This window comes from Corapipo altera, unplaced genomic scaffold, assembly GCF_003945725.1.
Source record: "Corapipo altera isolate COAL_440 unplaced genomic scaffold, ASM394572v1 61411, whole genome shotgun sequence".
NCBI classification, from domain to species: domain Eukaryota; kingdom Metazoa; phylum Chordata; class Aves; order Passeriformes; family Pipridae; genus Corapipo; species Corapipo altera.
In genome coordinates, this window is record NW_020884875.1 from 13,738,810 (window position 1) to 13,762,283 (window position 23,474).

General features: G+C 40.0%; 1 protein-coding gene across 4 annotated transcripts in view; it reads right to left on the reverse strand.

The window, feature by feature from the left end:
- Window positions 1–4,556: 4,556 nt before the first annotated feature.
- Window positions 4,557–23,474, reverse strand: part of MAP1B (microtubule associated protein 1B) — a 69,630-nt gene continuing 50,712 nt past the window's right edge. Inside the window, exons 4-8 of one of the 4 annotated variants that reach the window (XM_027634679.1) lie at window positions 21,812–21,952; window positions 10,509–15,758; window positions 9,245–10,316; window positions 6,891–7,129; window positions 4,557–6,325 (exon numbers count right to left, since the gene is read on the reverse strand). In XM_027634679.1, the coding sequence (XP_027490480.1) occupies window positions 6,170–6,325; window positions 6,891–7,129; window positions 9,245–10,316; window positions 10,509–15,758; window positions 21,812–21,952 (6,858 nt within the window). In that variant the 3' untranslated portion in view covers window positions 4,557–6,169. Of the gene's footprint in view, window positions 6,326–6,890; window positions 7,130–9,244; window positions 15,759–21,811; window positions 21,953–23,474 lie in introns of all 4 variants that reach the window. The other 3 variants (XM_027634677.1, XM_027634678.1, XM_027634676.1) reach the window with 3 other exon arrangements.

Sequence of the window (23,474 nt, forward strand, 5' to 3'; positions counted from 1 at the left end):
GATTTCGTTTCTGGTGGAAATCATGCTACATAATAGTCTAAAACAACCAAATCCCCTGGAATGATGAGGGCACTCAGCATTACTCAGCCTCTGGTAGTTTGGGGCTGAACCTGAAGAAGGCACAGACAGCACAACAGAGGACAGTGCATGCTAGTGTGACTAGTCTTGTCCCTGGTAAATGAGAATACGGACTACAGCAGTAGGCAGTGGCCCAAAACTGTTGAGTGAAGGACACGGAAAACGCTCATGTGCTCAGAGACATGCTTTAGAAAGCTAAGGAGCTTTGCGGCAGTGCTGGGCATGAGCTGGATCTAAGTTGTGTCACTGTAGCTCTTACTCAAGAGACCCCTCAACATCTCTTTTTTGCCCCATCAGTGAACAATGAAGCACTACAGTTTCCTGCCATCCACAGAACTCTAGCAATCAGTATTAAACAGTCCACAGGTCTAGGATGCCACAAGAATGGTCCTTCCTTTTAGATAGACTGAAAAGATCAGAGGGACCATCATGTTCCTATACCACCTAGAACACTTCATAAGCTGACTGAATTTGTGATCCCACCTGTGCAAATCCAGAACATCACTGTGCAACTGCAGATAAATAACTGGGATTGAAGCCTAACCTGGCCTCCTTTACACAATCATTATAATATATTTTAAGTAGTGCCAGACTACTCTACCACAACAGCTCAGAAAGCCTGGATGCACACATATGCAGAATTATACTTAGGATGTAGGATTTGCAGCACTTGACTCACCTCATCTAGTCATCATTTTCCTCTACTTCACCATGCTCAGCCCAATTAAAACCAAGTGCAGCATTTCTTATTAGTGTCATAAGTTTTCAAATGAAACCTTGGACACTGGAGATGGTTAAGGGCCCCCAAAAAGAGACTGCTGTCTCAGGGTGAAGGAAATCCCCCAGGGCCTCTGCTCCTCCTGGGAATGAGAACCCCTTGCACCTTTCTGCCCCAGCCTTTACCTGCTTTTTTATCATTACCATCTCCCTGAGAAAAAAACATTGACTGCTGCACGTCACCACAGCAGGCATCACAGCAGCAAGCAGAACTACAAAGGCTGAAAGCCTGATCTTAGCAGTAGAGAAAGTCTGATGTTTATAGAAAAAAAACCCCTAAACTGAGGGCCCAGCTTCCTCAAAAGCTCTATCCCCTCTCACTGAAATGACTGGGCAGTGACAATTGGGAAGGGTCCTCATCTACTGGAGACAAGCTGTACATTATTGTTTAACTGCTATAACTTTGGAAAAGATCTCTTTTCCAAACCAGGGTGGGCTCAGTTGAATGTAATTTTATTGGGTATCATCTCTTACACAGCTCCTTGAACATGTACTTACCAAAAATGAGGTGTTTTCTCATTCTGCTGAGGAATACAGAAATGAGAACAACAAAAAGAAGCCACATCATGGTACCTCATGGTAATGTTTTAAACCACAAGAGATAAAAGTAATCTTCCACATTTATTTTCCAATTTGTAAAGAGAGATTGGGATTTATCTGATATTTAAATAGTCATTGATCTTTAGAAAAAAAAATCCTGTATAGTAGGATAGGGACTAAAGGAAGGGGAAACTTAAAAATACATTCATACACAAAGACAAGAAACATGTCAACACCACTTTACCACTTTTGTATTTTATTGTGGAACTGAGTTTATTTCCTTTACATCAAATATCCTCAATGGAAGAGGGGATATTGCACACAAATATCATAAAAGCACTACATATTACTTTCACTGGAAACTAATTTTCTACATTAGATATGACTGGATAGAATAGAAGTGATGCAGGATTATAAGACATAATACCATACACAGCTGCAGACTGACACAAACACCATTCAGAACAAGAGAGAGGAGGTGTGTGAGGTGCTTCTCAGCCAGCAACAAGACTTTCTTTCCATAGTTTGGAAGATAATGGCTGCATGCAAATGCGTGAAAGCATATTTCAGACTTCATCTTTTACAGTTGTGATTACAGCCCAGTCTTGAAGAGGCAGCCCCTGCCACCTGGAGCTCCTAGCTAGTCTAGTAGAGAGAAGCCGCTTTCAAGATTTTTTTCTTTCTATATTTTACGCCATTGTTTTATTTAATTACTTAAATTTTTTTAGATTTTTTTTTTTGTAAAGTCACAACAAACAGACTTTTTTCTTTTTTTTTTAAATTTTAAATAGCAAACATTTTTAAACCAGGTGAATAATATAAGCATTCTAAGAAATGCTTACCCCTAGATGCTCTTAGTGTTTTTTCAATTACTAAGTGAAAAGATGAAAGCTTACAGTTTCTTTCAAGTGTAAACATTATATTTTTTCATCTTCTAGTAAATCCAGACCAACAAAATTACTATTTCTCTCAAAAACATCATTACTGAGCAAGAACCTCTGGTGACAGATGAACAAAGAGAAGCGTATGACAGAAATGTCTCAAATGCACAGTAAGCGCTCTTTGGAGCTTATTTGCTTATGGTGGGAGGGATTGAAAATTCAATTAACAAATTTATTAAATCTTAGTAAAAGAGTACCAGAACTCTCCTAAAATGCATAAGCTATCATAGACAATTAAAAAAACCCCAACATTCATATACACAGTTATCTCCATTCACCACAGTATGTAAAGTAAGTAAAAAAAAAATCAAAAGTGATTTCTATGAAAGATGGGGTGAAAATAGAGGTCAATGAAGTTAGGCCCACCACAGGACTTTGAAAAGGCATGCAAGAGAAGCCCTGTCCAAGTTCAGGAGTGGGAAGGGATCCCCAAAGTTAATTCTTCATTGAATTATATGAAGCAGAATATTAATAGCATAAAGATCATGATTGGGAATGCTGTTATGGGTAATACCATCATTGAAACAGAGTGTCCTTTACACTCAGATATTGAATCTTTACAATTAGAGTAATCAATAATAAACCATGCTCCTAGAAATCTATGCTGATCAACAGCACTCATCGTTAATGTACACAGTACATTTTGATGACTGTTACACTAAACTAGTTGTGTAGTACTAGGATTAGCACAGGTAGATTAGTTCGACAGGCAGGAAAGACATTAAGGGCAAGAGGAGCTAATGGAGGAGCTCATCGCTGTGTTGAACCTAGGTGCCATTGCCATTTGGAAGGGAATGGATGGAACAGGCATTACAATACCTCAAAATAGCCAGACCAGGGTTTTAATATTCTTGTAGCAGCAAAAAAAGCAAATGTACATGTTAAGGTAATCTGTAACTGTCTAATTATCACTATTATTTCAGAAGTAAAACAAATGCTTCAGCCATCATAAACTTCCTCAGGGATATTTAAGGCTTGATTCCAATTTAATTTACAGTAGGACTAGATGATTGTAACTTCCCTGACAGTAATGAAATTGCTCCTAATTCACAGGAGTAAGTGGTGTAAGTGAGATTAGTCACAAGACCACTGATGTACTTAAAACAAAAGCAGTGATACAAACCATTTCAGGTATTGTCAGAAAATCAGAAAATCTGTTCCCACCCACTCAAAAAGTCTGAATTCTGACCTATATAATAAAGTAGACAAATCAGAAAGAATTGTAGAAATAGTGTAACTTATTCTGCCAAACATTTTGCCTGTATCTTCGTAGACTATATATTATAAAAGCAGTTTTAAGTGAATGATATGAGCTCAGCAAACATGCATGTTTTCACAATACATTTCCATCTGCCTTTTGTGCCATAGTCATTCTGAGTTTAACTACTTAAAAGGTATAGCAATAAATAAAACAGCATTGCTAGAGAGACCTAAAAAAAGAGTAGACATTAAAAATAAATCAAAACCCCAACAACTGACAAATAGGAATTCACAGCATTAAATGGGCCTCAGGAGCCCACATTTAGAAGATCCTAAAGCAATATTAAAAAAAAACCTCATAAAATTAGAAGTGCAAACATACACCTATTAAACAAAAATATCCTAACACTGTAAAACTGAAATAAATTATACGTAAAGAAAATAAAATGAGGTCATAGTTCACTACATTGTGAAACTTAGTATCAGTCACAATGGTGAATCATACAAACCAGCACATATGTCCATGCTGGAGGCCTTTACACCTTCTTCAAAATCAGATTTGCAGATCTTCTGCAATGCAACAACTTTTTTTTAATTGGGATAAAATTTCTGAGACTAAAAAATCCAAACTGTCTTAAATCACAGAGCAGTGGTGCTGTTCCTCTGCAAGCAGTCCAGAGAAGGAAGGGAGATATGAAGGAGGAAAGAAAAGGAAGAGTAATATAAAAGTAAAGGAAAAAGCAGGGAAAGGAGAAGGAAAGGAAGAAGAAAGGAAGAAGAGTAAAAGAAGAGGAAATGAAAGAAAGAAAGAGGAGTATAGGAAAGAATAAAGGGAGGAAAGGAAAGAGGAAAGAGTAGGAAAGGAAAGAAGAAAGGAAAGAATAAAGGAAGGAGGAAAGAGGAAAACAGAAAAGAGGAAAGGAAGGAAAAGAGGAAAGGAAGGGAAAGAGGAAAGGAAGGGAAAGAGGAAAGGAAGGGAAAGAGGAAAGGGACTTATTTTAGCTTATTGCTTCTTCTATCTTTTTTCAAGATCTTGTGAGGGTTGAGAATGTAGGTTACATCCTTGTAAGTACTGGGCAATCAACTCCTCAAATCCCATTTTCTCTCATCATCAATAGAGTAATCTTATAACCAGGGTGTCCTTCCACTCCCCTCCCACCCAAAAGGTACTGGCAGTTGACTGTTTTCAATAAATTGTACCTCAATATCCATTCTCACTAGAATCTTAAACAACATTATTCATTTATCTTACAAAACTACTAAAAAAGTTGCCTTCACCTGAAAAATTTTTCTTTGCATTTACCTGCAAATGAATATGTTTGTTAAAAAATCATGTATTAAAAGTTCATGCAGCACTAAAAAAAAAGGTTTCTGTACATTTGTTCCCATGTTCACTCTTAAATTAAAGAAATAAAATAAGGTAAGACAAAGGAAGGTTGAATACTGTACAGGTTCGCAGGTAACCTTTTTCATCATTCTGAATGTTTCACTAAGTTTTGTAACTCTGATACTGGACACCACTTCAATCTTGCTTCCACAGTACGAAAGAAACTTTGAAAAAAAATGCTCATCTTGCCTTGTTGAGCTGTGCAAGTGCATCAATGAAGTGTTCACATATTTAACATATGTAATTCATAGCACCAAACCGTTTGACCAGTCAGATAGGTTCCTAACACCACACGTGCACATTCATACTTCTTTACTGGTGTAACTATGATCCTACACAGATGTTTTATAAATACGCTGTCTCAGCATTAAAAAATAAGTGCATCAAGTTTCTTTGTACATTCAAGTCACTTTCTAAGGCAAATTGTCTACTGTATGTATTCCCGACTGCTTTGGTATTTTGCTTCAGTTAATTGACAGTGGACATGGGTGTTCAAGCATGTGGACTGGTCAGTTCTGGCTAGAGTGAGTGGGCTTTCACTGGAAGCATGCCTTAGACCAAAATTCTGCATGTTGAAAAAAAAAGGTTCTACATTTCTGGATAGGGTGCAGACTACATGCATATTTGGCCTATGACTGTTATGGTATGTCAGTATGCAGAGTTCAAATTAAAGTGGAAAACTGCTGATGAGTGATTAGGCTGTACATCCCTTCCTAGCTACGTTCCATTTCTTTTTATTTTTGAGCTAACTTAATTCTTTAAAAAAAGGATCCCCATAGTGATAGCTCAGATTAATACAAATTTAAAACTTTCTTCTCATGTAAGAATATAAGCAGACTGCAGTAAGCGATACATCTATTGCCATGAGACTAATGCAGACCTAATTATTTACTACATTCTCCTCCTACCCCTCTCTCTCTTTGTGTTTCTTTAGAGGGCAAATGCCTCTACCTGGCAGAAGTCAGTTGGGGTTGCTAGTGCATGGTTTCCAAATGTTCAGCAGAGATGCAACTGGAACTGTATTTTCGCAGTAATTTGTACTCTACAATGGGAAGACTGTTATTTCCCTTAGCAATCAACAAAGACTGAAAAATATTAGTGATTTGCATCACTCTGACACAGTATAGCATTTGGCAGGTATATAGTTCAGCAGTTGAAATAGATGAGTTGAATTTTTAGAAAAGGTGTTTTCAAATTGAAGAATTTCTGGAAGTAAAGTTTAATCTTGTGATGCACGGTTTTGTTCTTACAATTCGATCTTGCATGCAGGAAAAGATTCATCTTGCATAACAACGGTGCTGCTGCTTGCCAAAACCATGATGTTGAGGTCCTGCTGTTTCTCATGGGTCTCTTGGTACCATTCCCTCATCACTTCTGAGTCATGCGTTGGGATTAATGTCACCTGCAACACAAAACAGAAGTTCTGATGAATGGACAACAGAAACTGTTGATAAACAAAATGTCTTTGTAAGAAGCCTGAGCCAACAAGTATGTTTCCCTTTTGGAAAGAGTGGGTCTTTGCACTCTTTAGATAATGGAAAAATATTTTATTTCCTCATTCATCGTGATGGAAGGCATATGAAGTTTCCAAATGCATGTAATAACTGTATAAAGTGTGCAACATACGCTTTTCTTCCCTACTTACAAAACGCAACGTTTCCAAACATGGATCGTATCTATCGTACAGTAAAAAGATGAAACAGCCAACTGGCCCTTAAGGCCAGCTCTCAACTGTTTTATTCACCAGGAACAGGTCTGAAGGGCCGGAAATGTGGGAGCAGCTGAGTGCTGTTCAGCCCTGTGCTTCACTCATGCATCCTCTCTTATCATCAGTGAAACAAGGTGTCCAGCCTGGGGACTGCATTCCCTGGCAGCTGCCAGCCACTCCTCAGAGGTGCTCTAGCTTCTCATAGCTGTTCCCCAGACAAGGTTAAATTTCCAGGCATAGATATGAGTGAAGAACCCACCTGCATGTTACTCTCCCACTGTGCCTTGCCCTCCAGCAGGGAGTCCAGAACAGCCCTGCTTGGCTCCTCGGCTGCAGAATCATTCCCGCTCACCACATAGTAGGATGACCGCACCCTCTTGAAAAACTCAACGTCAACATTCTTGCTATTGCTATGGTTGGGAATGTATACCAGATCCAAATACACTGGAGGTCCTGGAGGCACTGCTGAAGATTTTGTCACCTTAGTATTCCCAGGTCCTTTGGAAACAGAAGTATTTATCACAGGCTGGTTAAAAACATGCACTTATTAATTACTGTTATAACTACTGAGGTGAATGTGTCCAATTATGGCATTACCCTCATACCTACAACAGCATGTTCCACTTTTGTTGTGACTGTAAGAGGAGAAAAACCTGAATAACTGGAACTATATAATACAACAAAAAAATCACTACCACAAACAAAAACTCAGCTGAACCTTACACAGTAAAATACTACTATTATCCAATAATTACTATGCAGGGCTGTGATTACTGAATTACCATTCAATAAATGGTGGTATTATTTTCCAGGTGAAGAAGTGCAGCTTTTTGAAAGTCTCACGCACACAGGATTATAAAAGGACTATAGAGGGTCTTACAGGGAGCCATGCAGATTTGAAGCAGGCCTGAAATTTGAGGTAGACAGCAAGACATGGTAGCTATTGATATGCTCAAGCTGCCTTACAGGTGCTTTAGAAAGCACCTGTAACGTGAGCAGAAAGAGGGTCAAGGAGGAACTTGGAAGGACAGAGACATTTGTAAAGCAATTTGGGGAACAGAGTCAAGTGCTTGTTTGCCTGCTGTATCCTAATTTGCACACTCAAATCAGTCACTTATCACAAAAAGTAGGAGGAAGCATGTCTTTGCTGTTGCACATAATATATACAGTACTTGTTCTAAGAAGAGCTTCAGCGAAAAGGAAGTACAACATTTAAACACATTGAAGATAATACACAAAAAACCCTGTCTTTTGCTACAAACTAGATCATGGTGTGAACTGAAAATTGGGATTCAACCAGTAATTTTATCCAGATGATCACTATCACAGTCTATTAGCCTCCTCATGTTGATGAAGCTTGGTAAACAATTATCTGAGCAATACACTCAATTTAGGGTGACACAATGTAAGGCCAGTGAAGTCCAGTTGTCTAGCATATCCTGCCATTCATTAAAGGGCAATACCTCAAATGATATGATAAGATTTCCTGAATTAGAGAGTTTTACCATTGGGGTTTTTTTACAAAATATTTTATCATCTCTGATGAAAAAAAATCTGTGATATTTCTTTTTGAATTGTGCATACCAACACTGAATAAGTTATTAGTTACACTTTACACTTAAACATCATTACCAATAGAGCCCTGTCTTATTCCGGCATATAGTTGAGAAGTATGCCTTAAGGAAGAAGACTCAGGTGGAGCTAAAGTGATGGAGAAATGCACACCATGGAAAACTATATTGCTGCTTTGAAATATATCTACTAACAGAGATATGCAAATGACGGTGTAAGAAAGGAACAGTGCACTACTAAAAACAGGGAAGACAGTTGAATGCTGCTTTGTTTGTACAGAATCCCAGACCTGCTCCTTGTAAAAAAGCTCTTGACAGAACGTCAGTCCTCACAGCAAAATCAAAGTATGCTCCAACACTCCCTAACAAGGTCTGCCGGAAACAACAGATTAGCACAATGCCTCCTTCAGATATCTAAATCATATTTTATTGCTACTTAGAATATACCACAGTTGTTCAAAATTACATTAACTTTCTGTATGTTTAATCATCACCGATGGTGTAAGACTTTAATCCGATTATGTGATGTACATGCTTAGTTCACTGAAAATGCTTTCACTAATGTTATAATTTTTTTTAAATGCTTCTTTTAAAATCAATCCAGTAATGAGAGCATCCAAAGATTGATCATGACTTTGTCTCCCACACTATTGAACTGCATTAATTTATGTTAAAGAGAATTGTGCCTACCTATTTCCCACAATGAATAAAAGAGTTCACTTTGCTACTGATTTCACCTCACCTACAGCAGTGGTACTTTTAATACTATTAGGTGATTAACCATTTAGACAGATAGTATTAAATTCTTTCTATTTTATGTACTCTCTGGGCAAACTGACACATCAATTTTCTCAGATTACAACAGTAAAACTAGTGAATTCCATGCATTTAATGTGGTCTTTACATGCTGGATTTACACTTAAAACTGGAACTTTTTTGAGGATTTGCTACAAACCACATTCTCAGCTGATAAAAAGCTAAACTAACTTCACTGCCACAACTAAGAAAATTGTAACACTAGGGAATTGCTATTTGTCTTTACCTGTGGTTGCAGTCTTTGCTGACTTGGATGTTGTTGTATTTGCTGCATTCTTGGTATCCTTATCTTTCTCTTCCACTCGAGACTTTACCTCTGGATTAGAGATATTTTTGGTTGCCTTCTCCACAGATTCCTTCTTTTTTGGAGAAGCTGTTCTGGAAATTTTGTCTAAAGATTCTTTTATAGCTGGCTTTGGTGAAGCCACTTGTTTTGATTTACCATCACTTTTTTTAACAGGAGAAGATGACTTGGCCTTTGTACCCTGCTTTTTTGTCTTTGTCTTTTCTTTGAGGTCTTTCTTCAAAGGTTTACCTAAATTCTGATCAACTGGCAGAGCTTCTGGATCAACCATGGTAACATCAGGGTGCCGAGGGGAAGGGCTGCGATCCTGCATTGGGACAGGTGGTGGGTCAATGTGTTTGTACGTAATTGTCTTGTCCGTTGGAATGGTTTCTGACTCATCTTCTGAGTCAATGTTAGCATCTGCAGTGATGGAAGGACATTCCTCAGTCTCCGGTGGAACATCTGAATCAGTCTGAGATGGGGCAGACTCGCTCACAGATGTGGGAGGGGTTTCATCACACTGCCGCCCTTGCTGCTTTCCCCCAGAAGGCGGCTGAGCTCCCCCAGACTGAGTTAGAGGCTTCTCTTGATCTTGAGACTGTTCTTCATTTGCAAACCACTCAAGGGGGTTTGGGTTGATAAATGAGGGTGAAAGTTCAGTTTTCGGATGTTTATACTCGCAGGAGGACACAAGGCATAAGTCAACATCTTGACGGGATTCTGCTAAAGATTTACTTGGAGTGAAATGTGCACTTGTGTCATAGGAATAGCTAGTAGCTTCGGGTGACCTGGTGGCTCTCCCAGTTGTCTCAAATGAGTAATCTGTGGCTTCAGGTGAACTGGAGGGCTTCCCAGTTGTCTCATAAGAGTAAGCCATGGCCTCTGATGACCTGGTGGTTCTCCCAATTGTCTCATAGCAGTAGCCAATGGCTTCTGGTGACTTAGAGGTTTTCCTTGTTGTCTCATAGGAGTAATCCATAGTATCAGGTGATCTGGTAGCTTTCCCAGTTATCTCATAGGTCTCTGGTGACTTTGTGGTTTTCCCAGCTGTCTCATAGGAATAATCTGGGGCCCCTGGTGACCTGGTAGTTTTCCCTGTTATCTGATAAGAATAATCTGTGACCTCAGATGACCTCATATGTTTTCCAATTATCTCATAGGAATAATCTGTACCCTCAGGTGACCTAGTAGTGTTCCTGGTTATCTCATAGGAATAATCTGTGGTTTCTGGTGACCTAGCAGTTTTTCTGGTTGTCTCATAGGAATAATCCATGGCTTGAGGTGATTTAGTAGATTTTCCGACTGCCTCATAGGAATAGCTAATATTCTCTGGTGACCTAGTAGTTTTCTCTCTGGCCTCATATGAATAACTAAGTTCTTCGGGTGACCTCCTGCTTTTCTCTGAATCTTCTTTCTCTGGGCTGAGTAAAGGTTCTGGACTGTGCTTTGTTAGGGATTCCTGATAACCAAAGGCTTTGACAGAGGACACTTGCTGTGACAACAAATGTGTGTGACTAGCTGATACTGCTTCTTTGATTGCAGGAGGTGAATCTGGAAAAGTAGGAGAATACAGAGGAGAAGATTCCCTTGGAGTTAATGGAGATAGGTCAGATTTTGGTGACAGCTTTTCGCCTAGGCTCTGCACCTTTTCTGAGGTAAAAGAAGAATATAGTGACATATCTCTGTGTGGAACAGCACCTGAAAAAGTTTCCTCTGGCAGTGGTGAAGCTACCTGGGAAGGTGTATGAGCTGATGAAGTTGAGGATGAAGCTTCAATCTGAGAAACTGAAATAATTTCTGAAATATCTTTCTCTTGAGAGTAAGACGACTGCTCCGTGGGTGAAATTTTCCGTGCAAAAGGAGGCTCCTGTATATCTGAAGGGCTATAATCTACTTCTGTTGGTCCATTTTCAGATATATGGTGTATACTAGCGCCTACAGCAGGATATTCTGGAGACTGCCTAGTAAAGTCCATTACTAAAGACTGCTCAGGGGACTCCTGACCATATCCTACTGACATAGCTGACTGCTCAGGAGATCTGTGATCATGCACCGGTGTTCTTGATTTTGCAGTTTTAGGTGAGAAATCTGGTGGAGAAATAGACATGGGCCTTGGGCACTCTTCTTTAGATGGAGACATTTCTGTTTCCTGAAAAGTTGTTGGTGTTTGTACAACTGACACTGAAAGGGAATCATCAACTTCAGTAGAGTGGGGAGAACCAACCTCAGCATGCAAAGAAGGAGATACATCATCAGTAGTTGGTTCTGGAAATGAACTAGTGGCAACAGATGCTGTAGAGACAGAAGCTACTCCTTCTATATGGGAATAGGTGTCTTCTGCGACAACCTCATCAACGGGAGTTGCAGACTTGTCAGAAACAGTGCCTTCAGAAATTGACATTTTGGTATCTTCTTTTAAAGAGCCAAACTGACTGCTATCTACTTGAGTCGGTGAGAAATCATCTGCTAACTTCCGCTCATGCAAGATCAGTGAAGACTGAGAGCTGCTGGGTTCTGTATCCTCCATTTTCCTTTCCAGGCTGAAGCTTTCCCTAATTACCATAAACTCCACGCTTTTTTCATCTTGTCTCTCCTGGAAAAGGCCCACAGAGCTGGCTTCTGAAGCTGGGCTCATCTGAACAGGGGATTTTTCTTTTTCAGGTTTCCCCTCAGAAGGACTTCCATAATCTCTGGTGGGAGACTTTAAATCAGCACTCAAAAATGTATCATAAGTGGTCTCTGAACCTATCAGTGGTGGACTCCGTAGAGGCGAGAGAACCTTTTCAATAGGAGATTCTGAGTCTGGCACAGGCTCATCCATAGGGCTTATTCTGCATTTTGCAGACTCATCTTTGACTTCACTGAACTCAAAGCTAACAGGTGCTTCTGTTGACTTTTCACTGGTTTCAGAGGGAAGCTGACTGGACTTTTCATCAGTGGGAGACTGATAATAAGGTGTGTGGCCAGCACTACCAGCAGCAGACTGTGAGGGAGATGCTACTTCTAATGTTTTATCTTCAGGGCTTGCACAGTGCTCCTCAGCAATTTCTTGGTGTACATCAGGCAATCTAGCAACAGGGACTGACTCAGAAGGGACCTTGATCTCGTTTGGAGTAAGTGAAAAGTTCACACTACGTTCACCCAGTGGTGTTTTGGCAACAGGTGATGGAGGGGACAAACTGGCAGCTGGACTCTTGGCTGAACTACGTTTTCCATCAACATCTTCTTGATAGGGTTCTTTGACGTCTAATTTGGCAGTGCCATGGATTTCACTTTCTTTTTGCTGGTATACATCTTGGAACGCAGATTTGCAGAATTTGTCTTCCTCTAATGAAGAAGGTGGTGAGATGGTGGAAGCTGAGGCATTATAATCCTTACCTTCTGTGGCCTCTGTTTTGGATCCTTCAGATAATCCATTAAAAGCATCTGGAAGTGGAGAAAGTTTAGGTCTGCCAAACCCTTGAGAGAATAGTGATGTCTCACACTTGGTAATGTTCACATACTCCTGAGAGGGTGACTCACTTTCCTCATTGTTAGTTTCATCACTCATGACATCTCGGGGTGTTGACATTTCATCCATTGGAGTTGGTTCACTGGATATTTCAATGGTAGACTGTGTGTAACCTGAAGTAGCAGTGAATTCCTCAGGTTGATCTTCTCTATTTTCTTCATCAGAAACAGTGGCTTCACTTTCTGAACCACCAGGTAGTGTCTCATCATGGATAGAAGAGGCTGGTTCAATTACTGGAGACTGAGACTCTGAGCGTTTAGTTGGTGTAATTATGAGTAAGCCATATTTATCTTCAGCTTCACCCGATTCTGCAGCTTTGTCTACCACAGCCATCACATAATCTTCTTCGGCTTCTATTTTTTCAGTTTCCTCTTCATCTCTGATGTCTTCTGCTTTGTCTTCCTCATCTTCTTCAGTCTCTTCAGTTTCTGCCTTTTCTATTGCTTCTTCCCTGTCTTCTTCAGCCCGTTCATCGGACACCTCGTAATCTGCCTTTTCAATATACTTTTCATCTTTAATGTTAGCATCTACTTCAGTCATCATTTTTTCTGAGCCACCTGCAACTTTTCTTGCTTCTTGCATGTACAGTTTTGTGGCATCCAGATGGGTCTTTTCTTCTTCATTTTCATCTCGTTCTTCAGCTTCTTCTGTCTCTGCCTTTTCTTCATAATCTCCTGCTTCAGATGATTCTTCCAAGCCAGTTCCCTCATCTTCAAACTTTTCATTGTCATCAACGCTGTGCTTTCCCACAGGTTCCAGTTCTTCAGGCGTCTGTTCACACTCACCCTCAGCCTCTGTGGTAGTTATGCCTTCATCAGAGGACTCTGCAGGTCCTTCATTATCCAATTTTTCTTTTTGTACTGTGCCATTGAGTTTCAGTTCATCCTTTATAAGTGCAACTTGAACTTTTGTTTCTTTTGTTGTTTCTACTTCTTCAGCTTTTAATTCCTCAAAATCCTTTGTTAAGTCCTCTGGTGAAGACATAAGGGATCTCTCTGCTTCAAGCTCCTTTCCACCAGCTGTAATTTCTGCAGCTGCTACAGTTGTGGCTCCAACTGCTGCAAGGGCAGCTTGTGTTCCACTGACTTTGAGATCCTTCTTCACAGTTTTAACTTTTCCTTTTTCCTTTGGCTTTCCAGCAGGTATTACTTCTTTTTTAGCAGGTTCCTCCTTCTTTTGTGGTTTAGGCTTTGCTGCTAGCTTTTTACCTTCATTTGAAGAAGCAGCTGTCTTCTTTGTTTCTTTAGGAATCTTTTTTACATCCTTTTTGGCTTCTTTGTCTTCCTTCTTAATTTCCTTCTTCTCTTCTTTTTTAGCTTCTTTTTTAGCTTCTTTTTGTGAAGCTTCTTTCTTTATTTCCTTCTTAGTTTCCTTCTTCTCTTCCTTTTTCACCTCTTTTTTAACTTCTTTCTTGATGTCCTCTTTTTTTGGTTTCTCCTCTTTTTTGATGGGTGTTTTCTCCTCTCTTTTAGAAACCTCTTTCTTTAGTTTTTCTTTTTCCTCTTTCTTTTCTTCAGATTTTGCTTTGCCTTCCTTTTTCACTGTCTTCTCCTTCGACACTTTTGGTTTTACATCTGTACTTTGTTTTTCATGAGTTTCGGATTTTACTAATTGTTCTTCTTTACTTACTATGTCTTTTTCCACCACTATTGGTTTGGTCTCTACTTTTGCTTGTTTTTCTTTTTTAACTGGAACTTTTTCTTTGCTTTCCATCTTCTGAGGCTTTTCTGGTACCAGACTAGACTTCACAGGCTCTGGTGTTTCCTCTTTAGATTCCTTTCTCACAGGCTTATTTGGTGGTGTCTTTGCAGCAGGCTTGAGACTCTCCTTGCTGTCTGTTCGTTGTTTCAACTTCGCTTGTTTCACAGCTGGACTAGCAATGTTCCCAGTTAGGTCTTTCTGTGTAACCATTGGTTGTTTAAGGAAGTCTAAGTGTTTGAGTTTTTCTAGTCCTTCTAGAATATTATATTGGGTGCTGTTTCCAGGAAACAGAACTCGGATTATTTTTTCTGCAGGATTAGCTGGATGCCACACAATCAGGGATGAGACAGAGGTGAAATAGGACAATGGAATGTCTAGTTCTTGGCCATTCGGTAGCAGGAATTCAGCTTTATCTTTGTTAGTACCACTCCACTGCTGCATAAAATATTGCATCTCTTTGCTACTTTTGACAGGATTAAGCACATACATCTCAAGCTTGCCAACTCCCATTTTCTGAAATAAAATTATGGGGTCAATGGTATTTCCTGTGTTTCTGAAAAGAGGTTCTGGTTTCATAGACAACTTGTTTAAATACTGGAGAGTAAAACAAGCTTCTTCTACACTCCTTTTGACTCTAAAATTAGGATCCAGGTTTTTCAGATTCTCAGGTACATTAAGAAATACAACTCCTAAATCAGGTGAGATCAGATTTTTCATCCAGTCACTATTGGTAGTAGACCCTTGGGACTGTTCTTCTTCTAGTTCAGCTATCTTTCGCTGAAGCATGCTATTGATGCCTGGCAGATTGTCATCTCCGATGTGAGTGAGCAGAATGGAATCTACTCTGTCCAAGTGCCGGATAAGTTTCCAAAAGCAAGACTTTCTTTCAGATCCTCCATTGATAAGCATATTGAATCCATTCACTGCAAACAATGCAGAGTCCCCTCTTCCCCCTGGGAAAATATAACAGCAGGGTTTGGAGAGTTTCAAGAAACCACCTGAGGTTGGAGGTTCCAAAATGTCAAAAGGTGATGGCACTTCTACTGATTCTGACAGATACTCTGTGAATTCAGAGAGTCCTTCCATTTCGGGCAATATAGAAGCCGAGTTGAGTTTAATGTTTATAAAGTCTTGAAGGTTGTGTCTGTCAAGGTTGGAATTTTTCCAGTCCCCTTCCTCAGGGCAGAAAAGAGTTAGGCTGGCTTTGTTGGCAGGGTGTGTGGTGCTCAATAATTCACCAATCTAGGGTTATAAAACAAAAACACAAGAAGATACACACAAATTCACTTTTTTAATTACAATAATGTCAGAACATAATATTTCCTGATCAGTTAGATAATACCTTTTTCATTTACTTCTGCAGTGGTGAGTACTCATCCCAGAAGCCAAAGTAACCTGTTACTACAATTAGTTCACTGCCGTGTTTTTTAAAACACAAAGGAGGACCTTGTCCTGGTCACTATTGCCCAAAGAACAATAGCACCCAAGGTTTCCTCATTCCTTCCTCCATATAGAAGGATGGTACAAACTTTTATATTGAGAGGGTATGAGGATTATGAAGCTAAGGCAGCCTGCACTGCCACTACATCTCTACCATTGACTCATGAGTCTGCCTGATGCCCCAGTTCAACCAGAAGAGCCAGCAAAATATCTAAAGGACAAAGCAAAACCTCTTAACAGCCAGAAAGTAACTGCATCATGGAGGAGGCCAGCATCCTCCTAGGGACAGCTACCATCCTTTGTCCTTTTCTCATGGGATATATTGCACCGCACCATCATTACTGCAGGCTGGCTCCTTAAAAGCCAGTACTGCTCCCAGATTTATCAAGACTGGCTGCAGAAGAGTTTTTCAGCACAGTGGCAATGACAGTGGAACTCAGGATCCTGTGTGGAGGAAGCAAAGAAGTAAGCAGGACTAGAATCCTGAACTTTGACCTCTTCCAAGACCTACTTAGAGGAATCCCACGGTTTAGGGCTCTAGAAGACCAAGAGAGCTAGTCAATATTCAAGCATCACTTCCTTCAAGCTCAAGACCACTGTATACCCATGAGCAAGAAATTAGGCAAAAGAGGCAAGAGACCGGCATGGATGAGCAAGGAGCTTCTAGCAAATCTCAAATGGAAGAAAGAAATTCATGGAATGTGGAAAAAGGGACAAGCCACGTGGGAGGACTAGAGGAACATTGTCAAAGTAAGAAGGGATGTAACGAGGAAGGCCAAGGACCACTTGGAATTGAGTTTGGCTAGGGATATCAAGGACAACAAGAAGTGCTTTTACAAGTACATCATCAGCAAAAGGAAGATTAGGGAAAATGTGGGGCCACTGCTGAATCAGATGAGTGTCCTGGTCATGGAAGACACACAGAAGGTGGAACCAGTGAATGCCTTTTTTGCCTCAGTCTTTACTGCTGAGGTTGGCCCTCAGGAATTTCAGATCTTGGACATAAGAGAAGGCTGGAAAAAGGAAGACCTTCCCTTAGTCGTAGAGGGTTGGTTTAGAGATCACCCAGACAGACTTAACACCCATAAATCCATGGGCTCTGATGGAATGCAGCCATGAGTGTTGAGGGAGCAGGCAGATGTTGCTAAGCTATGCTCCATCTTTGAAAAATCATGGAGGACAGGAGAGGTGCCTGATGACTGGAGGAAAGCCAATGCTACTCTCATCTTTAAAAAGGGCAAGAAGAAAACTACCAGCCAATCAGCCTCACTTCTATCCCTGGAAAGGTGATGGAACAGATCATTGTGGAGGTCATCACCAATCAGGTAGAAGAAAAGAAGGTCATCAAGAGTCATTACCATGGATTCACCAAGAGGAAAATCATGCTTGACCAATCTGATAGCCCTCTGTGATGGTATGGAAGGATGGGTTGATGAGGGGAGAGCAGTGCAATGCTGTCGACCTCTACTTCAGCAAGGCTTTTCACACTGTCTCCCATAGGTAAGCTCAGGAGATGTGGTTTAGATGAATGGACAGTGAAGTGGGTCAAGAACTGGCTGAATGGCAGAGCTCAGAGGCTCAGGATCAGTGGAGTAGAATCCAGCTGGAGGCCTGTAGTCAGTGGCACTCCCCAGGAATCAATGCTGGGTCCAGTCTTATTCAACTTGCTTATCAATGACCTGGATAAAGCAATAGAATGTACTCTCAGCAAGACGATGATATGAATCTGGGGGTAGTGGCTGATACACCTGAAGGCTGTGCTGCCACTCAGTGAGACCTGGGTAGGCAACAAAGGCAAGTTTAGGGTCCTGCACCTGGGCAGGAATAACCCCAAGTACCAGGACAGGCTGGGGCCAACTGCTGGAAAGCAGCTCTGCAGAGAAGGACCTGGAAGTCTTGGGGGATGATAAACTGAGTATGAGCCAGCAGTGTGCCCCTGTGGCTAGAAGGGCTAATTGTTATCCTGGGTTGCATTGGGAAGAGCATGGCCAACAGGTCGAGGGAGGTAGTCTTCCCCCTCTTCCAGGCCCTAGCAAGGCTACATCTGGAGTATTGTGTTCAGTTCTGGTCTCTGCAGTTCATGAAAGACAAGGGGCTACTGGAGAGGGTCCAGTGGAGGGCCACAAAAATGATCAGATGTCTGGAGCATCTCTCTTATGAGGAGAGACTGTGGGAGCTGGGCTTGTTTAGTCCAGAGAAGACTGAGAGGGGATCTCACTAATGCACATAAATATTTCAAAGGCAGCGCCAAGAGGATGGTGCCAGACCCTTTTCAGTGGCGCCCAGTAGTAGGATGAGGAGCAATGGCCATAAGCTGAAACACAACAAGGTCCACCTCAATATAAGGAAGAACTTTCATGGAGGGTGGCAGAGGAATCTAACAGGCTGTCCAGGGAGGTCACATAGTCTACCTCTCCAGAGATACTCAAAACTCACCTGGAGGCATTCCTGTGTCACCTGCTGTAGGTAACCCTGCCTTGGCAGGGGGGGGTTGGACTGGATGATCTCCAGAGGTCTCTTCCAACTCTAACTATTTTGTGATTCTGTGATTAAGAAATAAGTTATTACTTCAGAGATGGAAACAGCTACAAGTTTTTGGGCCATTCACTCCAAGCAAGACATTGGAGATGCTGGAGTGTGTCCAGAGAAGGTCAACAAGGCTGGTGAAGGGTCAGGAGCAGAAGTCCTTTGAGAAGTGGCTGAGAGAGCACCAAACTTCTTTAAAGAAGTAATTCAGACATAAAATGTCAGTGGAAAACATGCCAGTACATCATCATGGAGAATACCATAGCCTTCTTTGCAGAGGCTCAAGTATCAGTTCAAGCTGTAAGAAGAGTTTTCATCAGCTGAATAATTGGGAATTTTTGGACCACAAGCTGTATCAACAGCAGAAATGAATATATAACAGATTAAAGATGTTTGATTGCATTAGATCTCTTTGGGCCTCTCTGCGTGTACGTCTCACTTTCTTTCTTTGTGTTACATAACTTATTTTCAGCATTTACTGAAAATAGGACTCAGCAAAGATACAGTGGCTGTTTGTTGTTTTGGTGTTTTTTTAAAGTCCAACCAATAGATAAATAAAGCTGAAAATAAATATTTTCTACCTTCCTTTGTCATCCTTTGTTGAGTATCGAAACCATCTGACAGGAGTATAAATTAATGTCACCCATATATCAGACATGGCCCTATCTGAAAGGGAGCAAGTGAAAAAAAACACAAAACAAAACCAAATAAATGGAGAAAAGGCTGAAAAGGCTGAAAGATAAGGACAATAAGGTAAGTATTGCTGTTGTCTACTGGAGAAATAAGAAAAGATGGGCAGTACAGACCACAACTCTGAAATGGATTTAGGATGTCAATGAGATGTCTCTGATCAGGGTTGAAAACCCATTATTAGGGAGAGTTAAATGTAGTAAAAAATCACTTTGTCTGAATGAATAAATCCAAATCTGTTGCATACATAAGGAGATAACTTGAGTAAAGACTGTTTCTCATACAGAGCCAATTTTCTGCCTAGATAAAAAATCATATGATAATATAGTGGGATAATTAATATATTGCATCAATGAATATACTGCACCAAAGTCTGGGGTTAATCCTCTCCCATTTATATGAATAAATCCATATCTGTATTTATGCTCCATACTTCTAAATTCTGACTTTTGCTCCTAAAAGTTGGCATGCATAATGCAGACAGTGTTAAGCCACTGGTAGTCCAGGCCAATGAAAAGCTGAAGAAAGATTATTCTAGACATAGATCAAAACCGTTAGGAACAGCAAGTTCAGAAATGCCCCAGAAAAGGTCTCAATGGGTTTGCATTTCAGATGGTGACACCAGGGATATCAACAGTTCCACTCATTTGATAACATGGAGATGGAACTGCTCCTTCTCCTCTCCAAATTCAAAGTCAATCTGGGAGCAAATAAATCTGCCTGTGAACCTGATTGTCTTTGTGAACATTGAGAGACATCTGTTGAGGAATCATTAAGTTTTAAAAGTGATGGTGAAGACAAACAGCAAGTTGGTTGCTCAGAGAAAACACAATATTGTTTCCCACCCTGAACCACAAAGGTGCTGGTGTTGAAGAAGCAAGGGACTACGACATTTTCAATCTTTCAGCATGGGAGAAATTGAAAATCCTACTTTTAGACATTGCATGAAGGGAGCTCTACATGTTAGAGATGGATTTCTGGTTAGACTTTATACGAGTATCTCCCAAAGGGTATTTACTCATTTGTAAACACATTCCTTGACCATAGCTCAGATTTGACCCAGTGAAGTGGAAATGGGCAGAGGCCAGAAACACCAACTCTATGCAAAAGACCCTTAAGATCATTGAGTCCAACTGTGAACCTTGCAGTGGCAAGCCCATTGGGATCAGGATTGCACATGAATTCTTTCATCTCATTGCCACTTAGAAAACCACTTACCACTTTTTTCTAGATCTTTTTTATGATCTTTTTTTTCCTCAGTTTTTAAAAAATGTCGCACACATGAACTGCAGCATGGCAAGTGTGATCTTTCTTTGGTTTTGTGAAAACATGTAGAAACACTGAGACCCAGAGGCTTCAGAAACAATAGTCTGGAAGCTGGTGCTTGCCAAGAGCCATGCCAGCTGGCTGGTGAGCACACTGCCAGCTGCAGGGACGAGCCAAATGAGGCTTAGTCATAGCCCATGGGAGTATGCCCTGCACACTCACTACTGTGGCAATCCCTCAGCAACTGTAACTGATAGCCAACCCCCCAACTCTGCTTTCCAACCAACAGTTTTGTTTCCTAATAGTAATGGTGATATTTGCCCCTAGTTTTGCATTTATCACAGAATCACAGAATCAACCAGGTTGGAAAAGACCTCTGACTGAGATCATTGAGTTCCAACCTATGTAGTCATATAGTAATTTTGTGTCGCTAACTAGAGATGTAAGGAGCTTGGGTTTGTAATTTCAGAGAAAAGTAACTCTGAGAAGTGCCAGTGAGTATTAGGTGTCATGCATATTTCAGAGAGCAGGAAAACAGTTCTTTCCCTAACCTACAAACATATGCTGAACAAAGAGGCTCTGGGAATAGATCACATGGATACAATAAGGTCATGCAAACTTTGCTTTCTCACTGCTAAACTTTCAAATCTCAGTCCACTGACATGCAACTAATTAATATTGGAAACTAAATCCCTGGCGATTGAGCCATCCAATTTATTTAAATATATACTTTACACAGCAGCCAAATTAAGTGTGACAGCTTGTTTACTATGGATTCCTGCCCTATGGGAGCTTTCAGACACAGTACATTAAGAAAGACACCAAAATAACAAGTCGCGAAACAAATGGCATTAAATACTGGTATAGCTGATGCTTATTTTTGTGGTATGTAAAAACCAAAGGTTTTACAGATTTACTGGCCAAATTTTAAACACTAATATAAAGAAGTTAAGCAGGTAGATGGTACCAAAAAATACAACTATTCCGACAGCTACCCTCTGTCTTATTAATGCCTCCTATTATTTAGCTGCCACCATGTAAGAACCTGATGTCGAGTTGAATTTGACTGCTTTGTACTGCACCTCAGATGAATAACCTGTATACTTTAAACACAGCACTCTCTCCTTCGATTATCAAAACTTCCTTGATTTCCTCTTGTAATTTAATTCCCCAAATCAAAATTTAATGCTTTTGTTAAGCAATTTACATGAAATCTAAAATAAAATAAATAAATGTTTTGAAGCCTATAATTAAGAGTAAAGACCAGCAGTACCATGGCTGCCTAAGCTAACTCTATCAGAGAGCCATTTTTAGTATTCTAGAAACCTCTGCCATCACACAACAACATATGGAAGACACTTTTCCAAACTAACCTCTTGATCTGTGAAGATCTCAATGAAGTTCTGGAAGGAGAAGGACCCTGACTGAAGAATAAGTTCTCCCGTGTTTTCAAAGCACTGTCCAGTGAGAACGAGGAGCTTGTGCCTCGCAGCATCTGTGATCATTAAGCGCACCTAGAGTGAAGGAGAGAAATACATCAATAATGGGATTTACTATGTGTTTCTGCATTCCACTGAGAGCATACAGTTTATTTCTCCTAATTTAAAACCGTTGTCTGGAGCAGGACTGTCAAAACATTATCAAGTATAGTGCTGTTTACAAAAGACAATGAGAAAGGTGAAAAAGGGAAAAAAGGAAGGACTAGAAGCAACTAAAAAGAAGGTCTGAAGAATAAACCAAACTAATGACATGGAAAAAAGAGTAAGGAGCAGAATAGAATACATATTGATTGAAAAAATAATTTTTTCAGTGAACAAACATATTAATAGTATAACTATGGTTATACTTCAATAGTATTGTATCAGGACAAACTTGGTAAACTATTTAAAAGCAGATGCTTGTTATGTTACTTGACCCTACTAAGCTACTAATCATTCTTGTTTACTATCCCCAGAGGGAGATTTACTTGCATGCTGAGAGAAATCCATATATTCAGTATACTTCTATTGGCTGAACTGAACTTAAGAAAAGAACTAAATAAAACCTATGTAAGATTCTGTACTGTTGAATAAATATTTTGCAAATACTTCAAAAGTATTTACGGAAAACTGAAAAATCAATTCAGCCTATGGTCGGGTACGAATTTCAAGCGCACTAATTCCTCTGTTAAGGAGGAATTAAACTAAATTAAATTCAATTAAATTATTAAATGAATAGTGATTCTAGAACAAGGCTATCCACATACTAAACTAAACGGAGCAAATGAGCAAAGTCCATCTGGGACAAATCCACATGATGTTGCATCCAAGCTCCATCTCCATGGAGATGACACAATCACCTCATCTCTCCTTGCAAGACATTCTTTCATTTTTTTTGTATTGATTGTTAAGCAATCAGTTGTTCTAAAAAACTCCTGCTAATGCCTGGGAGGCTGAGCCAGGAAGGCTTAACCTGAATCTCTGCTGAACAGCTCACATTTTCAGTACAACTAGAAAAGAGACACTGGAGAGTTTACATCTAAAATAATATCCCAACTCTACCATGTTTTCATTGTTATTTTACTAAATATGTGACCCTGATGCCGAGCAGCAAAAAGTTCCTTTAATTAAACGTAGGACTAATGCTGGTCTGTCACTGATTGAACTAACTATAATACTGAAATATCCTTGATGGATTGAATAGATTGAGTGTATCTACTTCTATTTTAGACAAAAATATAGACAAGTGCAGCCATCTGTCTGATGTGCATTACTCAATTTTTCTCTGTTTTAGCTCTATTAAAACAATATCAGAACTGGCTTCCTCTTCTATGTTTTCTGTTGTTGCTGGCAGCAGTACTCATCACTCTGCCAACTTTGGTGTAAACTCACCAGGTTTTGCAACAGCAAAACTGTTTTCTGACTTGTGAATCACTGATACGTGACTGTCACATAATTCCCCTTCAACCTATTTTATTAATTGATGATAAAATACATTCTGCAGAGCTACCAAAGTATGGGAAGAAAAAAAGTAAATAAATGCTTGCAGACTACAGAG